The sequence below is a fragment of the Dromaius novaehollandiae genome, chromosome 6, assembly GCF_036370855.1.
Source record: "Dromaius novaehollandiae isolate bDroNov1 chromosome 6, bDroNov1.hap1, whole genome shotgun sequence".
Classification (NCBI taxonomy): Eukaryota; Metazoa; Chordata; class Aves; order Casuariiformes; family Dromaiidae; genus Dromaius; species Dromaius novaehollandiae.
The window spans coordinates 29,486,644-29,503,407 of record NC_088103.1 but is presented as its reverse complement, the minus strand read 5'-3'; the positions used below and the strand labels follow the sequence as shown (position 1 = coordinate 29,503,407).

General features: G+C 35.6%; 1 protein-coding gene across 2 annotated transcripts in view; it reads right to left on the bottom strand.

Annotated features, from left to right (window-relative positions):
- Positions 1 to 988: 988 nt before the first annotated feature.
- Positions 989 to 16,764, bottom strand: part of TNKS2 (tankyrase 2) — a 34,408-nt gene continuing 18,632 nt past the window's right edge. For both annotated transcript variants that reach the window (XM_064514034.1, XM_064514035.1), the window contains 13 exons: positions 16,295 to 16,460; positions 15,753 to 15,972; positions 15,081 to 15,190; positions 14,219 to 14,407; positions 13,186 to 13,438; positions 12,444 to 12,526; positions 11,768 to 11,888; positions 8,800 to 8,897; positions 8,062 to 8,136; positions 6,881 to 6,986; positions 5,116 to 5,302; positions 3,548 to 3,704; positions 989 to 3,245 (listed from right to left, as the gene is read on the bottom strand). In XM_064514034.1, coding sequence (XP_064370104.1) covers positions 3,183 to 3,245; positions 3,548 to 3,704; positions 5,116 to 5,302; positions 6,881 to 6,986; positions 8,062 to 8,136; positions 8,800 to 8,897; positions 11,768 to 11,888; positions 12,444 to 12,526; positions 13,186 to 13,438; positions 14,219 to 14,407; positions 15,081 to 15,190; positions 15,753 to 15,972; positions 16,295 to 16,460 — 1,828 coding nt within the window. In that variant the 3' untranslated portion in view covers positions 989 to 3,182. The remainder of the gene's footprint in view (positions 3,246 to 3,547; positions 3,705 to 5,115; positions 5,303 to 6,880; positions 6,987 to 8,061; positions 8,137 to 8,799; positions 8,898 to 11,767; positions 11,889 to 12,443; positions 12,527 to 13,185; positions 13,439 to 14,218; positions 14,408 to 15,080; positions 15,191 to 15,752; positions 15,973 to 16,294; positions 16,461 to 16,764) is intronic.

The window sequence follows — 16,764 nt, the reverse complement described above, 5'->3', positions numbered from 1 at the left end:
CTTAGCTTCTTGGTGAATGAAGGGAGGGAGGGAGCGTGCATGTGTCTACTGCGTGAGTTAACGAGTAAGTTCAGGGTAGAAAAGACAGGAACTCCTTTTATATACAATTATCTCATTGGAAATTACTGCCAACGTACCACTTGAACGTCTCTTGTATGGATGACCCTATTTTTTTTTTCAGTTATCCATTGGCTTGCTAAACTACTTTTGAATTTCTAAAAATAAAGCTAAGTTATAAATAAAGTTTTTAAGAAAAAAAAAAGCTAGTATTTTCAGTTTGCTTAGTTGCAGCAACTTTTATACTACCTAGATTTTTGAAAAACTAATGCAAAATAAAAGTTACCTTCTATTTTTTTCAACCTAGATAGGTGGAATTTTCAGAAGCACTAAACTTTTATTAAAGTTGTACTTTCAAAATACCTTCCAGAATTTCATCATCTTTGATTTTGAGTTGCTTTCCTGCCCTCTAGTGCTCACATCTATTTAAACCTTATATATAAGGCTGGTTTTGGAGATCATCTACCATGTAAAGTGGTTCTACTGAAATAAAACTCTATTTGCTCACTGCCACATTACAAGCGATCTAAGCAGGATTTTTATCGTTGCTCATTTAGGCACCACACTGTCAACCTACGCAGTAATCTGAAAGGTCAGAATTTTCAGGTTATCACTCATTTTACAAAACCAACTTAAAGCAGTTTTCTTTTTCAGCTTTGCGCTAGCTAATGGAGTTTTACATGCAGAAATCTAGAAATAAGCTTCAAGTTATTATTCAAACATTTTTACTGATAGCTAAAACTGTTAATTAGCTATATTTTAGTTCAGTACCAAACTACAAATTTCCACAGCATTTACAGTTTGTCATCCATGTTAAAAGCTTGTCTAACACAATTAATTTCCCCTCTAATTATGCGGTTTGTTATATTACTGCGCATGCTTACATTCAAAACAACGGTTTGACATACTACACCTGTAATTACTCCCATGCTACTAGAAAACCAGTGAATTAAATTTATTTAGTGTTAAATGGATATGGAATGTTATACAGTACATGTAAGACACTTCAAGATGAGTAAAGCAGAACTAATTGCACAAAAGATTAAAGGTTCACCTCAATAGTCAACATTACCAAACCATTACAGCTTCCATCTTCAGAGTGCAAGCTATGTCATGCAAAAAACAACTCAAAAAAACCCAAACAGACAAAACCAACATTGTGGTACCACTTAAATGCTAACATACCACAATATCTTACAAGACATTAGGTGATCATTCATAGAGAATGAAGCATTTTAGCAGTAACTAAAATGTTTTGAACATACTGAACAGATTTTGCATGAACACCAATTCCAGCATTACTACACCTAAGGAACAGGCAACATGCTGGGAGAAAGTACCAAAAAAAAAAAAAAAAAAAAAAAAAAGCCTCTTTTATTCAGAGCCAATATTATTACCTGCAAGAGTTAAGTTATGCAATCTTATTATTCAGATTCCCCACATAACTGGTGATCAATACATTTTTACATAGAGCATAATCACATAACCATCACATCAGCAAGACAATTTCGTTATCTTGACCAGTTACTAACTTTAAACCATGGTATGATAACATGCCCTGCAAACAAACTGTCTTCTGGGATAGGAACCTGTATGTAGAAAAATCAAACAACTAAAATATGCTCCTAACCGCTTTAATATTAAACCCAAATGAATTATAATTTGTTTGTATTTTATTTACATATTTTTGAAATATGTAGGGAAAAACTGCAGATGGGACAGAAGTTGAATACACAAGAGAGGTAAGATAGGGATTACTGAACTGATCAGTGCAATCAGTAACCCCGACAGGGGATTATACCCTTTGTACTCTTCCTCTACCAAGTGATCTTAATAGGGTTACCGTATCCAGCCGTTGCAGTGGAAGAGCTGCTCATCCTGCTTACGCACTCTTTGTCCAGCTGGCTGAGTGCAAGGGACCAAAATCTTACACCCCAGTTTCACTCAGCCAAAAGCACTGCAGATAAACATACTTCTACACAAGTACTTCAACTAGAGCTTGAACATAAACATGGCAGAAAAACAGAAGATGGCAGAATGGTTTTAAAATTTCCACCTGATAATATTCATATCCTGAGGGCACCAGTAAGTAGTTAATTTACAAGAATGATCATACAAACAAAAGATGAAGTTGCTTACCCTCATATTAGAAATAAACTATTTGACTTCCTGGCTTAAATGTAAGCAAGTGGAACTTATCTAGAAAGACCTCGTTGAGGTTAACTTTCCAACTACATTCAAAGAAAATAATTTACTAAAACTGTAACTTGCAAGGTCTAATGGCCTTGAAGTGAAGCTACAGGTTAACTATATCTATTGTTAAATTAAAAAAAGACATTTTAAAGAAATAAAATATGAAACTCTAGTAAGTAGGTGGAAAAAATACTTTAGTATTCATCTGGAACATTCTACTTTCAAAGCTCATCATTCTCAGAAATGTGTATTTCATAAATAAAAATACAGAATAAAAATATGAGTAATCATTCTAATGCTGGATACTTCTATACCTCTTCAGATAAAATTTGTCTCCCTCCCAAATTAATGATAAACCCTGAAAAAAATTGGCTTTTCCAATCTATTGTGCATGAGGAAATACAGATCAACAAACCAACATTTGGAAAAAACACTTTGTACAAGGTTGCAGTTCAGAAACACTTATATTACAAAGCAATGTAAATAAATACCAGGCTAGTACAAAAGCTCTTATTTACAGTTTTACAAATGAAATTGTTTTCAGTGTAAATGCAGTGTTTTAAAGAACACGGTTTAGTAAAATGAGTTCCTGTATAGAGCATTACAATTTCTGCTAAATTTTATGTAGTATTGTATAAAACCATTGTTCAAGTTAATTTTTGTTTATACTTTAGTAAGCCAAACCTCAGTTTATGCCTGGAATGGTATCTGTTAAAGTGCTGAAAAAAAGGACATTTCTGAAACTTTAGAAAAACATACTGTACATTATTAAAGCTTTATCAAGTCAAAAATGTTAGATTTTGTTCACATTTGCTACCACACTACCTGTGGATTTTTTTTTTTTTTTTTAAGCAACTCGGTGTAAATTAACAGGATGTTAGCCATTGATATCTTCATATCCAAAGTCTGATGGTTTCTCAAAAGTATTTGTCTTAAGCTTCAGTGGTGGCTTCGGGTTTCATAATCTGATAAGTAATCAAGTATTCTGGATAAGCCTGAAAAATGACAAACACATTCTTTATTATGATTACAATTTCTGGATATATGCAGGTTCTGTTTGCAGAGGGGGAAAGAGTGCAGTATTTATGTCAAAGTTAAAAAAAGGCAAAATGTCAACGGCAGAACATCTGCCGATTCAGGAAACATGGAACCTTTCACCTTCATGCAAAGTTGGAGTTTCTTATAAGACAAAAGCAAGTCTTAGCAGCCCTAAAGTAAGGAAAAAAAAATCTACTATGTGCTTTTAAAAATAATGTCTGGAAAAACAAACAAACAACCAACCCAAAAAGCAAATTACCTGCTCCCCTCTGTAAATGACATATTCTGCCAATGCCAGTCCATTTACACTGGGTCGCCCAGTAACTGAGTGATGTCCTGGGGGAGAATGAGCCATTTTCATAGCACTGAACTGCAGGAAAGACTTGCCCAGGGTTACACGGCAAAACAGCAATTGCCTATGTTAAAAGGGAAAAAAGAATTATGAATTAAGAAAAAGTACTCATGAAGCAACAGAAAGATTATCTTAGTAATTTGAAACTTCTACTTCAGCCACTTTAGTCAGTCCTTGTAGTAAGCAAAACTATGAAATTCTGTTTGGAATGATAAAACTTACACTCCCTTAGGAAAAGGTCTTTAAGCCTGGGGAAAGAGCTGGTACTAATACTGAATAATATTAATCACAATTACTGGCAACAGAATGCTTAATAATGAACTCAGATTGTTACCTTTTTATGTTTTTTTTTTTAATTAAAGTTTTCTGACGTAACCCCCTTCCTCAAAATCACTCACACTAACAACATAATACACTTGTGTTCTAATGCTGGATTTGCACCTAAAACAGCCATATCATCAAGTGCAAACCACAAACTCTAGATGAAATCAAAATACATCAATACTAGCATTAGTCAGTATGTTATGTTACAATGTTTTCATTAAAAAAAAAAATCAGAACAAAGGTACCTATTTCTTTACATATGCTCCAATGCAGTAGCAACATAATCTCAGCATTTTTGTAGATCAATGCTGTGTACCATTTTATCATGCTCAGCCAAAATAAATTTGCTTTTCAAATTCTTCACACATGACAAATTGGAAGAACTTAACAAAATTTTAGAAAATATGAAGAGGAAACCACGAAGAGATACTGACAGCCTCTTTAAATCTAGAAGATTCTTTTCTTTAGTTAAGGATGCTGGAAAAGGGTATGCAATTTGAAGAAAAAAGGGGCACAGATTCAAGGAAGGAAACTGCGAGAGCTGCCTCATCCCTGTGAAACTAGGGGAAAAACAATATACAAACAGTATTTTTTTGAAATGATGGCCACTACCATGAGAACTCCATGAAGTAAGAATAATCTGATTCTAAACTGAAGGTGTCAATGAGACAGAATGAGTGTTCTGCAGAAAAGCAGATTTAAGAACTCAGAATTAGCGGTAGAGATTCCACAAATCCATGTCTATGTTGTACTGTCTGAAGCAGCAGTGAGGTGGAGGCTCTTACGGAGCACCCCCTCAAAGCATAGAGCATCTAAATATTGCTGAATTTCTCCTTCCTCTGTAACAGGCAATGGAGTAGACTAAATCCCTGCATTGCTGTATCTTTCGCACACGTGTCTAGCAGATCCTCTTCACTCCTAGCCTATCTAACCTGATTTTTACAGTAAGTTAAGACTCAGGTAAGCGCACTGAAGATAGTTGAAGGTTCTGTGAGACTTCAAAGTTTTCTGAAAGGCTCTGAATATAGTGAATCCTGGAAAGGTTTTGTCATTGAGCAAATCTTTCTTCAGAGAATCTGCTGACTTGATGGTCAATTACACAAAGTGCAAATGCAAACTTGGAATCCTCTGTGTAAAAGATCATGGCTTACCTGTGGCAAACATAACAAGATCTATCCTTGTGAACTGGACATCCAGTGCCACCTCCAATTCCATATACATACTGATTGCTTTTGGAAGAATTTTCAGCAAAATAAATCCCAGCTCCAAACATGCCACCTATATAGGCATGTCTTTCATCAAAGCCTTTGTGAATAATTGCATTCACAAATGGGGAGCCTAAAAGAAAGAAAGAAAAATATTTAAAATAAAGTACTTTGAAATATACTTGTATGTGTCTTAATTCTACCATCCATTCCCCAAGATTTTTAATATGGGTTTTCAGACATGCAAAAAAATCAGTCTCCAGAAATTCTGGCAACTCAGGTGTACATGACCAGTTTGCTAGAGGTGTTATACACAGAATAGCAGGTGATATGTGTACTACTTATAGGTAAAAAGTATAAGATCTGAGGCAACTTTTGCTGCAAGGGAAGGCTCTATTATTCAGCACTGCTTTCTTCTAAACAAAATTTTGTGAATTTGCTACACAAATCCCATCTCTTCCTAACACTGAGTAGGCTACATTTAAAAACAACAGATGCACTCCAGTCAAAACTCTGAAGTAACTCTCTTAAGGAGAATAGATTATTCTTCTGTTTCTCCCTCCAGTGTCCTGCAGTATGCATCTACTTGCACCGGGCATAAAATCTAGCCCTGAAGAATAATCTATTCAAACGGGACTCTGCATCTCTAGATGCACCTCATATCCATTCATTTTCACAAAAAGTGTAACTTTTTAGTAAGGATTTTTATAAAAGCTTCAGAGAAGAGCTTTCTAAGAGAATATAGCATTTCAGTTACACAGGGAATTTTAGTGAAAATAATCCAAAGTCTTCTTATCCTTATCCTGAAGGATAAGAAAACCTTATATGAAGTAGAATAACATTCCACATGAAAAGAAACTGGAGACAGCCACAGCTTCTTTCCATTATGTTCCGCATGTCACATAATGACTAAAGATAAGCATTAATGTAAATAAAAAATTTATAAAACTAATAGAATATTCATATGGCACAAATTCCCCTGTTCCAGGATAATTTTGTTACCATCTAATTTATAAGATCTTTTCTTAAAGGAAAGTAATTCCATCAAGGAAGTCATTCCATGTTTCCTCTAATGGTGGTATAGGCCACAGTGAAATGACAGGATTTTAATCTGTACAACTTTGGGCAAGTAGTGATTATTATGTTAATATATTACTCTTGGTAATAACAATATGCTGGGAACTATGTAGCTTTCATTGTAAGGATGTACAGTGAACTTATTTCACTGCAAGTCAGGACAAACTACATATTTGTATGCAAGAGAGCTTTTAACTGGGTTTGATTTGACAATTATAACCTATCTTCTCTGGAATTACGATCTGAACAAGAGCTAACCTGCTGAATGAAAAAAATGAAAAAACCCTTTGCAGAATAAAGTCTGACTCAATCATTTTGGCCATAGAGCTGATAAAACAGAATTAGCAACTTCACCAAGGAGAACGTAAGCCCCTTCATCTCCATTCATAATTGCTACAATGATTTTACTTAAACTTTTGAAAGTCCCCTGTGCGGAAAGACAAGGAGATGCAATTTTCAGAAGAAAGATTCAATACATTATATGTCACTGCTGATAATGTTTGTTTGTATAGAACTTGCACAAAAACTAGTGCCAATTTCCAGTGAGAAAATTTACTTTGAACCAGTAGAAATCCTCCACTAAAGAGTGTTGGTAGTGTGAAACTGGTAAATAAGGTGCATGTCAGTATCTCACCATGAAACAGCATCCTTTCATTAGCATGGTTATGATTCTCTTCAGAGACCTCTTTCCTCCTGTGAGTGTATCTTTCCCAAAGCTTTTTGTTGCACACTTTCTGAATCTGAAATAGTCAAAATGTAAGTTCCACCCTGAAGCTGAAAACTTGCTTTGACTATTTAATACCACAATTATACTACTCTACAATACCACTTAAACAAGAATCTTTCTTTACTTAGAACTCAATTAAACAATACTGAAGCTTATACTACAGAAGTTGATTGTTCTAACACAACAGCGAAACACTGAGTAAACCATAACTATAAGCTTCATGAGAGCTAGTTCATTTTAAATATTGTATCTATCAAGTAATTCCTCTTAATTTAAATTTAGAAGGCTTCATCACAATTATACTTTAGTATCCCTCTAGTGTCCCATTGCTTGATATAAACCATTAATAAAAAGATCATCTATTAAATTGAAAGCACCTTCCACAAAGACGTCCAGAGGGTTTCAAAAAGGAAAAAAGTTCCTATAAGCAGAGGTGTGCTGAACATTCTCACTATAATGTGTGTGTAGATATAGCATATCTATTCCACTGGGAAAAATGTCATGTCAGCTTAGCATAAAACTTGTACTTACTTTCAAATCAAAAACTTCAGTGTTTTAATGAAAATGACCATTTCTTTAGGAAAATAAAAATATGAATGCAAACCAAAACTCCAACAGACTATTTAAAGCAGGGTTATCTGCTTCCTGATATTTTAAGATTCTTTGTCTTTAAATCAAGCCGTATTTGGTATCAAGCCATACCAGATCCCTTTATTTCCATGTTTCTAGAAGTTTTTCTTTCATTTCTTGCTTCATTTTTTCCCTGCCATTTTATCAACAGAAAAAATCCTTTAGTTCCTATTAAATCCTGTCTTTTTCTTCAAAAATTCTGCACTTTTCTGTGAAGTTCTTCTATGTCAATCTCTAACAAAAGTCCTTAATCTCTATTGGCTTATAAGCAGTTTTTCCATATGATCTCGTTCTTTGGTTTTTCCCTGGAGCATGATCCTTTCCCTGTGCATGTCTCAAAATGACACATCTCTTAGGAGCTCAACTAATGAACACAGAACATTTTATTGCTGAGTTAAAGATACTTCCAAACAGAACACTGAAGCTGTAACAATCGACCATAAAAATGCGACTGCTACCTTTAAAATGTTGTATCTATTGAAGACCCCACCAGCATGTCCTCCGTCTCTGTGCTCTCGGACAGTACTCTGCATCTGAAGATTGAGAATTTTAAGGAGTGTTATTTTGCTCCAGAATAACATCCTCCATATATTCTAACAATCAAAAGAACTATATCTGTCTTAAAAAAAATAAAAGATCATAGAAGAAACTTTTAGGCAATAACTGTGTGTAAATAATGCTGGACTGTAGATGCACATAGACTGGTCTTACGACCTTTTAAAACTACACCTTGAACAGTCTATAGACTAGTTTCCGAATTAAAAAATTCTATTTAGAGTACTGTTTCTTCAGTATTTTGCCCTGTGTGACTAATACACTTTGGAAGGAGGTGACTTAAAGCTGTGTCTAACAGACAGGCAATTGGTAGCATGGAATTTTTATGTTATATTGAAGAACTTTTCGGTATCTTAGAGGTTTTACCACTAGCAATAGTAACATAGACAAGAGTAAAAAATTATGGATATCATGAGTAGGGATCGTAATACTGGTGCAGTCAAGAAGTACAGGCAAGAAAAATCAAAATTCAAAGTACCCTTAAGCTGTTTTTTTTTCTTATGATGCTTAGAAAAGTTTATCATACAGTTATATATACATATATATATATACAGATATTGCCTAGCAACACTCTTTTGTCTACATCCTTAGTAACAGTGACATAAATACTGAGAAACTAAAGAGGAAAAAAAAAAGCATACCTCCTCTTCTACAGACTGAAATTCCTTATCTTCAAAGGAAAGATCTATGAGTATGGTTCCACTGCCAGAAGTATTTAGAGTCAGGTACGGGTTAAGTCCTGCAAATATAACAAAATACAACAGTTTCAGATACTGCTTTAAGATGACTGATTTGGAATAAGCAGCAACAGTTTGTTTGCTTGTTTGTTTTAAAGTAGTGGTCTTTTCAAATCTCAGTTTAGAAGATGAAGAGTTTAGTTGCTAAGTAGTGCAAAAGTTACCAAGGTTTTTATTTGCCTTCCCTCACCCACATAAATTTTTGTGGATGTCCAAGTGTCATCCCTCAGAAAATTTTATTAGTTTCAAACAAAATAACCTTTTCAATTTCTTTATCTCTAACTTCTACCCTTATATTATCATCCATATAACATTCATGCCATCAGAAGCACAGGAGCCGGGTCTGGATGCCAATCAACAACAATTACTCATTTATCCGCGGATACTGATCCATCGTTCTCTCAAAACAAACAAACATTTTAGACCCACTAACCCATTTGAATGTGCTTAGCTCAGTCTCTCCAATGTACAAGACATGGAAACTATATGTAAGCAGTTGCCTACTTGAGTCTGTTTGAACTCTAGGCAGTAAAACATCGAGAGCAACCTGTCCCTGTGCAGAAGAGTCCATGACTACTGATCTAATGGTGATGGCATCATGAAGAAAACACGATGGAGTCAGACTCCCAGTGACATGACGAGAAGCAATGAGCACAAACTGAAACAGAGGAAATTCTGTCTGAACTAAGAAAACATCTTTTTGCTGAGAGGGTGGTTAAACACTGGAACAGGTTGCCCAGAATGGTTGTGAAATCTCCATCCTTGGAGACATTCAAAACCTGACTGGATAAGGTCCTAGCTAACCTGCTGTAGCTCACCTTGCTTTGAGCAGGGGGTTGAACTGGATGATCTCCAGAGGTCCCTTCCAACCCCAAATACTCTGTCATTCTGTGACTTGACTTGAAGTGCAAATTCTGACCTCTCAGTAGGAACATATTTACCAGACTAAGATCTCTTCATGCTTTGGATCAGCTTGGATGCAAGGATTTCTATCTCAAATCATAATGCAGAAAGAGCTGACAATGTAGTTAAGCTAGTCCATGAACCTAAGAGGCCTGAGGCTGATAATGAATGCTCAAAGGAGACTCCTCTACTAAATGCTTCAAAGATGCCAGCATAATGTTGAAATTTTTTACAGAATCCATTCTCAGTCTTCATACAGACTTCTATCACAGCTGGAATGGGAATGTAATCTCTGGACTTAAGAATTTATGAAGACACAGTGTACCAGATATAATTTTGCCATAGCCTTCCCAGACAACCAGCAGGCAGATAGAGTTAGATGCTGGGTCTGTCATAATATCTCTAGAAAGGAATGACATGGGAAAAAGGAGAAGTTGAAGATTCATCCACATTTGGGAGCCAAGATGTTTAAGTCATTCAGCTAATATTTAACAGCAGTCACTGGAGTTTCCTGTTTGGAGCCTCACATTAGTGGTGTGCAACTGGAAACCAGTGTTCAGAGGCAAGAAACTCTGATGAAAGCTTCAAAACTAAACTCTTCCATAAAAGCCCTAGGAACCTTGAAACAATGGCTACACTGTGTTCAGGGAGAGATGACAAAACACTAATGCCAACATACTAGAACGTAAGAGCACAAGTACAGAGAATTACAAAAACTTTAAAAACAAAAATAAAAGCATAAGAGTTACTGAAACATTCTGTTTAAGTACTTATGCTTGTGACTAATGTTACAACGAAAATGCCAGGCCTTTCAGTGCAAGACAGCAAGAGTCAAGGAAGAATAAGGGGGGTGGGGATAAGGACAAACATATATTTTCAAAAATGTATTTGGAAGGCAAAAAACACCCCTCTCTGATTACTAGCTGCAGAAGTTTAACACTGAAATGGGACATGAGGCTGAAACAGCTCCTCAAAAATAGTTTCCACCCGAAATGCTCAATGAACCAGTCAAAAGGCAACTGAAAGTTAAAAGGAAGTTAGAGATCCACAAAAATTCTTCATCACTGGCAAAGGATTATTTTATGGCTTGGCTTGTCTTAAGGAACAAAAGTCATTTAGTGCTTTGGATAGTGAGTCTCTCATTACTCTGGAGTCCAGACTTTGGAATGAGAACTCACAGATGGCATCTCTAGAGAAAAAAAACTCTACCAATTCTAACTAATTTATTCCATTGCTCTGAAACACGGCAAAACAATACTAGTTGATGTTTCGCTGAGACAGGGAGGAAAAAAAAATAGCGCACTTCTTTTTGTCTCCTATGCAGCCATAGTTAAATGAAGCGTGCTATTCCCAGGATTGTGCTGGAATCGACAATGCTGCACAAATAAAGGGGCTTTAGCATAAAATTCAATACAAGCTGAAGCTGTTAAACAAAGCAGCTATGTTAATTTTGGCTCACTGGAAACACATCAACTGTACTTTTAAAGAAAAGGATATAGAAGACTTTCAGCTCGCTCTCCGAGAAAGCTAACGCAGTATCTATTCCCATGCAGAATCCAAAGGAACAGCGTAGAACAGGCCCTAATCCATGAACAGACAATGTGCTCTGCGCTCCAATGTGCTCCGATAAAGACAACCACTCTCTATTTAAAAAGCCTTACAATCAAATTGATCTAAATCTACACTTCAGCTAAGCAAGTAAACACAAAACAGTTATCGTGATGAAAAAAAATCAGAGCAAACTGGAGGACAAGATTCACAGTAATTTACAGCACAAATAAAAGCCCTCTAAAAGCCCTCATGCTTCAGATCAAAAGACATTTTATCATTAAAAGTGCCCCTTTTTAGAATAAACTAAGTTTTACTACAAATTGTTTTTAATGAGATATCATTTGGAACAACCTAAAGAATTTATAAAAATGGATTCTATAAATGCACTGTTACATAGTATTTTGAAACAAGTATATACCTTGCTGTCCAGAAATCAGTCTTTCAACTCCTTTTATGATTTTATGCCTATGGCCATAAGCATTAATTCCAATTTCCTTCAATTCTTTGTGTCCCATTTCAACCAATACATCCAGTGTTATCTAGAGTAAGAGCAACATCATTTTTTGACAACAGCATAAACAGAACAGCTACCAATGACACTGCAAATATATTCTACAATAGGTGTGGCAAAAAGTGTGAAAAGAACACGCATACTGGAAATTAGCATACTATTCTCGTCCCTGGCTTTGCTTCCACTGTATTCTCCAAAGTTTTGTCTTTTAATTTTCTACAAGCTACAGTTGAGTAACTGGCATTCCTTGCAAAGATCATGCTTCTGACTGAGAAATATCATTTTCTAAACACATTAAAGTCAACAGATAAAACCACAGCAATTACTAATCAACACTGACTACTTATTGACTCCATCATTTACATCACTGAAAGGAATTACAGCTATACTCTCAAGCTAATATATAATAATATTGCCTCATTTTTTACATTTAAAAAAAAAAGTTTTGGTCCTTTCTTCCATTCCACATCCAACTGGAAACATTTACTCATTTTAACTTTGTGTCAATATACTGTCCTAAAAAAAAACCCCGTGTTTTATTCCCTTCCATCTTAACTGAGTATGTGGAAATGTAACTACTCACCTGTTCTCTCTCAAATATGTCAATCAGATGTTCAAGGCCAAGGTTCCGCACAAACTGATTTATGCTAAAATCTATACCGGAAACTGGATAAGAAGAATAACGGAGAAGGAACACTCATACCTGTACTTATAAAAAGTATACACATCATACACTGTGGCAAAGGAAGATACAGGAATTCCTGGGCTTGTGCAGACTAGGAAAAAACTCCCATCTATGTCACTAACAAGTGGCAACTATTATTTTTTGGGGTCACCAACCCCAATGGAGTTGGACATTCTACCCTCATCCCCCAAAAGCAGTAGTCTTTGTGCATCTGTGACATAAGCAACTAACTATCAGAAATGCATCTCCAAACAGCAGATATTTTGAGAACTAACAGATGTTACAGAAACAACCTTTTCAAGGTATCTGATCTAAGAACAATCTCTTAGAAATTAGATAAAGTCTGTAGTAAAATACTGCTTGGTGTGGAGTCAAAGTTCACAACTTCTTTTTTAAAACACAACTCACCATTGTGGGCCTGTGTAGAAAAAAAAAGGGAAAAAAAAGGACTTTAATATCTTCTACAAGGGGAAAGGACTAGAATCCTGTACCGTAAGACTTTCAGACTTCTGCTCTTCATTAACGATAGCCTAAGGAATAGAGCTATGTCATAAACTATACTATCTGTGCATAGTTTCAAACTTAGGTATTCTTTCTACCATATTTTCTAAACTCTTATTCATTACTGAGAAAGTCTCACCTTCTTTCTTCTCCAAAACAGCAGTTCCCTCTGCACCATTTGTACCAACAACAGAAGGAAGTTCAGAAAAACTACCAGACAAGTTGTCAAGACTGCTTGCAGCAGACAGACTGGATGGACTGGATGGACCAGAAGACAGGGAATCAGCTGTAGATCCTGTAGTTTGTGACACACTTATAACCTGAGGTTTGTAGCAAGACGGTAAGGCAGAAGGAGGCATTGCTGCTGTCAATAATGCACTGACATCATCTGCCTAAATATCAGAAGACAATTTATTAGAAATACAGGAACCCTTTAACACAACAGTTTTTCCTAGAATGCATTATTCTTATTCCAGACTGCTTCCTAAGTACACTGCAATACAAATACATACATATAGGAAAAGTTCAGTCAGTTTACAAATGGCCTTTTGTACCAACAACATACTGAAAATAAAGACATAAGAAACTTAAGTAAAACTTTAAAATAAAAACAGAAATAAGCTAAAAAGTAATTCCTTCAATCTTTCTACAAAAAAACTTCTCAGAGAGTCAAACAAAACTCTCATTTCCACGGGGAAACTAGCAAAAGGTTCTACCGACAATCAGAATTTATGAAATAGAACAGAGTCACTCTGAGTGTAGCTTTTGATTGTATTATAATACTTAAGGGAGGGAGGAAGCTTAAAAGCCAGATAGTTTCCTAAATTTACGTTGCTATAAATTTTGCTTACATTTTATTGCCACAACAGTTTTTATATTAGTCAAACTGTAGGTACCAAATTAAAAGCATCTACTTAACCCCCTCCCCCCCATTTCCCTGCCTCCTCTGTTTCAAAATAAGAAGCCTTAAGCAGGAAAACCTTGGAAAAAAGTTTAAAAAGGCTCTACTGACTTTCCTTACCATGTAGAAACACCAAAGAAACAAAAGCATTTTAAACTTTGCAGAAGTTGCCACATTTAAAAAAAAAAAAATTAAAAAAAGGATAATTTTAGAGGATCTGCCACAACAAGTAGAGAAGTACAGATTTCCCAGGAAGAGCCCCATCACTTACAGTGACCAGGTCTAATGGTGTTTGTCCTTCCTGGTTTTTCAGAGTAGGATCAGCCCCATGTGCCAGTAACAAGGCACAAAGTTGTGTCCTTCCTTTCTGGGCTGCTTCATGCAAAGGTGTGAAAGCCCATTTGTCCGTAGCATTCACACACGCATTATACTTTATAAGTAAAGCTGCTACATCTACATGCTGAAAAATAAAACATCCTGTTAAATTCCAAGGTGCTACAGTATATTAAGCTAACTCAGAATTATTACTGATTCTCCTCTGTAATCCTCATTCTGAATTTTCTTAGAATTGTAATTAAAAAGTATTTTTAAAAAGTGTTTTTTTCCTGACCTACAACATACCAGTAAGAAGTAAAGACTGCTCTTGTGAAAGAAGGACAGACTACAGAATCCCTAATCCAAACTCCTTGGATTTCATTAACAGATGAAAAAAAGTCTGAATCCATCCAAGCTTCGAGTCTGCAAAGTACTCCAGCTGTTTTGATTAAAGACTTGATCAAAACACACTGAAAGTCCACGCAAACAAGTAGCATCTCAACTTCAGCCAAAGTAGTATAAATGAGATCTTGATAATAAAAACTGATTGTCATGGGTAAGAAAATGCATTTTATGGAACACCTTTTAGATTACTTGTTTTGTAAATGTTCATGTTCAGAAAACTCATTCTGTCAATTCAAAAGTCTCCACATATACAGTCAGTTGACTGGGTCAGTTACTTTCTTGCTTTTCATGAATAAGTTTACATCACAAGAGAATGGCAAAAGCTTTCTAGAGAGCTTATCAGATCATGACATTGCCAACAAAATGCAGGTTTTTTTTTTTAAATAAAGCCTTGGAAAGTTTGAGATATTTACCCCATAAGATGCAGCATTATGCAGAGGAATCAAACCTCCTTTATCCTGTGCATTCACATCTGCGCCATGCTGTAAAAGGTACTCTGCAACCTCCAAATTGTTGTAACCGGCTTGAAGTTTGCAAAAGGAAAGAATAAATATAACATGTTTTTTAAAAAATGAAAGAAATAATATTAGAAGTAACAAAATTGGCAAATGAGTTGCCAGGTCAAAGAATTCCTGTGAATACTGAATAGCTTCAAGTTGCAGAGCAGAACAAAAATTCTTCATATGGATTCAGCCAGAACTTTCTCAATAGACAGTAGAGAAATGATAATTCACTTAATTACTTGGAAGCTAGGGTGTCAGTCCCAAAAGACAGTGTACTATCTATTAGTGAAGACAGCTTCACCTTATATAAGAGTATCTGGTTTTAAAATCTCTGTCAGTAAACAAAACAAGAATGGGAAATCGAAGCCATTAGTATTAAACACTTCTGAAAAGCAAAGGAACAGAAGATATAAAAAAACCCAGAAAATAAAAATAAAACACTAAAATTAAGTCAAATTCTTTAAGAAAATAGTACTAACAAAATTTTATATGGAATCCTTTAGCTTGAGGCTGTACTATTAAACTTGCTTAAACTTAGTACATGCAGCTGCAATAACTCTTAAATCTAATCAAAGCGCTAACCTGCTAAGTGTAGTGGTGTTGAATGTCGTCCTTGTGTGTCCCGACAGTTGACGTTGTCAGGTGAACACAGCTTTTTTACTCGTGCCAAACAACCTTTCTTAGCAGCATCTAGTAGAGCTGCATCTCCTCTAAGTAAGTCTTGAATATCAGTATCACCATCTTTAACAAGGTCTAAAGGAGTATTTCCATCTCTGTTTTTCTTTGTGGGGTCAGCTCCATGCTGTGCACATTAAAAACAGGTGATATGCACATAAATGGAATAAACATCTCAATCTTAGGTGTCTCGTTTCTTACTGAGCAAATATTTCAACATGTATTCAACTCCTTCAGAGAGGAATTATATCTAAAAAAACAGCCTTCCACACACCGTGTCAGGAAGGGCAACACACAAATAGCATTCCTCTACTGAAAATGTACGTGGAACTACAGTTGCTTAGAAATACAAAACACAAACCAATTCTTATTAGAAGTCCAATCACGTTTCAGACTGAACAAGAAAGAAATATTTCCAAAAAGTAACCTCTCTCCAACATATGGAATACCTGTAACAGGAGCTTGCAAATCTCGTATTTTCCTTTTGCTGCAGCTTCATGCAAGGGAGTGAATTTCCACAAATCAGCTACATTTACAACTGCTCCATGTTTAACGAGCAGTTCTGCAACTTCGTAGTGACCATAAGAGCAAGCATTATGTAAAGGGACAAGTCCTCTGAAAAGGAAATAAAGAAAAATTCCTTAAAAAAATTAGAGCCTCTTTGACAAAGTGATATAAATGTAAAACACAACGCACTTTTAACAATCACAATGTAATACACACCCTGTTTTCTGAATGTTCTGCAATATTCTAACACAGAATCTACTGCCAAAGTGGTACAAATGCCATCATCAGTAGTGGCACTTGAGGGGAAAACAAACCAGTCAAAAAAACCCCCCAAAACCTAGGGAAAAAGGGTCTTGGTTACTATATTCAAGTACTGCAAAATATTTCTGTGGGTTTTCTGAACAGCTCCATA